This window comes from Microtus ochrogaster, chromosome 1, assembly GCF_000317375.1.
Source record: "Microtus ochrogaster isolate Prairie Vole_2 chromosome 1, MicOch1.0, whole genome shotgun sequence".
Taxonomy (NCBI): domain Eukaryota; kingdom Metazoa; phylum Chordata; class Mammalia; order Rodentia; family Cricetidae; genus Microtus; species Microtus ochrogaster.
Window position 1 is genome coordinate 46,363,072 of NC_022009.1, and position 2,480 is coordinate 46,365,551.

The window sequence follows — 2,480 nt, forward strand, 5'->3', positions numbered from 1 at the left end:
TCATGCAAACAGCAGCAATTTTTGGTAAGTGATTTTCACTTCTATGAAATTCTAAACTAGTTAACTCTACAGGACTAAAAATCATATATTTAAAAATATATTTATTAATATATATTATAGAATATATTTAATATATATCACTTCAGCCATAGGTGAGCATGAACTGGTCTCCCAGAGGACTCGAGTTTGGTTCCTAACAACGAGGTCAAGTGTGTGGCTCCAAGGATCCCATGCCTGTTTGTGGCTGCCCTGGTCTTCTGTACATGCAGCACAGACACAGTAAAAGTAAAATCTTAAAAAGTGACAAGATTTTTAAACCTTAAATATTTATGGGATTTTACTTATAATTACAGAACTAAAACATTCTCTTCAAATTTTAAGTCCAGGGTTGGAGATATGGTACAGTGGTTAAACAATCCAGCTTGTGTGAAATCTGGGTTGATATCCAGTACCACAAAAACCAACCAAACATGCTGGGCGGTGGTGGCTCACGCCTTTAATCCCAGCACTCGGGAGGCAGAGGTAGGCGGATCTCTTTGAGTTTGAAACCAGCCTGGTCTACAGAGCTAGTTCCAGGACAGGCTCCAAAACCACAGAGAAACTCTGTCTAGAAAAAGCAAAAAACAAACAAACACAAAAAAGGTGGAATAGGCACAAAGTAAAAATAGGAAACTTGGGTTTTCTATAGAGGTGTAATATGTAAAGTATACTCAGTTTACAAAATGAGGCCCTCAGCCACTCTTCTTATTTATTTCACTCCATGATGGTCACATGATGATCTGGGACAGGGCAGAAGGGGAGGACGGCTGCATAAGTGCTTTTGTGTCTGGAGAGGCTACAGTGGCTGGCCCTCGGGCCAACAGTTCCCACCCTAGTGACTGTCCAGCCAGTGGTCTGAGCCCTGAGGCTGAGGTCACAGGTAAGGTGACAGGTGAGTTACAGGGCCCGGTGCCCTGTTTCCAGGAGCATGCTCTCCAGCTGCAGCTTGCTGTCGCTCTCTATGTACGGCTGGTGGAGCCATATGGATAGGTAGGTCAGGATGAGGTTGCGGTCCACAGTGTGGGCCAGCTCAGCACCAATGGTGTGCTTCAGGAGGAGCTCCTTCTTGTATGCATTGGAGAGCCGGTGGGAGACCTCATCTGCAACAGACCAGGTACCGTGATGCATGAGAATGCACTCTCCTAGACTCAAGCCATGCTTTCACAGGCTTCTGGTTAAAAGCCAGAGTCAGAGCTGGCCAAATGACTCATCTGGTAGAGCACCAACATGCGTGAAGCCCTAGGTTCAATCCCTGACACCCCATACATTGGGCGTAGTGGTGAATACTTGCAATCCCAGCATATGGAGTTGAGCACAGACTGGAGGCAGAAGGAAGGACGAAAAATACAAGATCATCCTCAGCACATAAAACTCTCCTCAAAACAAATCAGAACAGCACTGGGATAAAGAAGGACCAAGCCAGTTGAGGGTAGTTAATTGGTAAGAAACACAAGGCCACACAACCCTCAAGTGTAATTGGAGTTTTGTTTGGGCCACCATTCAGCTCCCAAATAAAGACACATACAACTTATTGTTAATTGTGAATGCTTGGCTTTAGCTCAGGCTTGTCCCACTAGCTCTTTTAACTTAATGTAACCAGCTTCTATTCATTTACATTTTACCTCTCTTCCATTCTATATGCCTACTTTCCTGCTGCTTCTGTGTCTGTCTAGCTGGCTGGCCACTGGCATGTCCCTGGCATTTCCTTTTCTTTCTTCCTCAAGCCTAAACTCTTCCTATTTATTCTCCCTGCCCGGAAGTTCCACCTATACCTCCTCCCTTGCTATTGGTCATTCAGCTTTTTATTAGACCAATCAGGTGCCTTAAGTAGGCAAGATAAAACAATATATCCATTAAGTTGACCAGTGGGGCATTTCCTTAGTGATTGATGGGGGAGGGCCCAGCCCACTGTGGATGATGTCATCCCTGGGTGGTGATATGGGTTCTTTAAAATGGCAGGCTGAGCAAGCCATGGACAGGAAGCCATTAGGCAGCACTCCTCTATGGCGTCTGTGCTAGTTCCTGCCTCCAGGTTTCTGCCCCCGTTGAGTTCCTGTCCTAATGTCCCTTGATGATGAACAGGGAATGTGGAAATGTAAGCCAAATAAACCCTCTCTTTCCAAGTCACTTTTGGTCATGGTGCTTCATCACAGCAGTAGAAATCCTAACTAGGACAGACCATCATGCTCAATTTCATCTTTCTCAATGGTCTCCTTTTATGAGGCGTATCCTTAGCTGATGGCTGATTTATTTCTTTATTTTGCCCTTGAACTGACAGGTTTCCTGCTTTTGCGTCTCCATTACTGGCATTATAGGAATCTGCATTGCTACTTCTGTAGTAACTTTTATATTTATTATATATATCTATATATCTGTGTCTATATATATATTTTTTTAAGACAGGGTTTCTCTGTATAATAGCTCTGGCTGTCTTGGAACTC

At 44.1% G+C, this 2,480-nt stretch overlaps 1 protein-coding gene across 1 annotated transcript in view; it reads right to left on the reverse strand.

Annotated features, from left to right (window-relative positions):
- Window positions 1–725: 725 nt before the first annotated feature.
- Window positions 726–2,480, reverse strand: part of Cinp (cyclin dependent kinase 2 interacting protein) — a 16,635-nt gene continuing 14,880 nt past the window's right edge. The window contains exon 5 of the mRNA XM_005343563.2: window positions 726–1,139. Within this exon, the coding sequence (XP_005343620.1) occupies window positions 937–1,139 (203 nt within the window). The 3' untranslated portion in view covers window positions 726–936. The remainder of the gene's footprint in view (window positions 1,140–2,480) is intronic.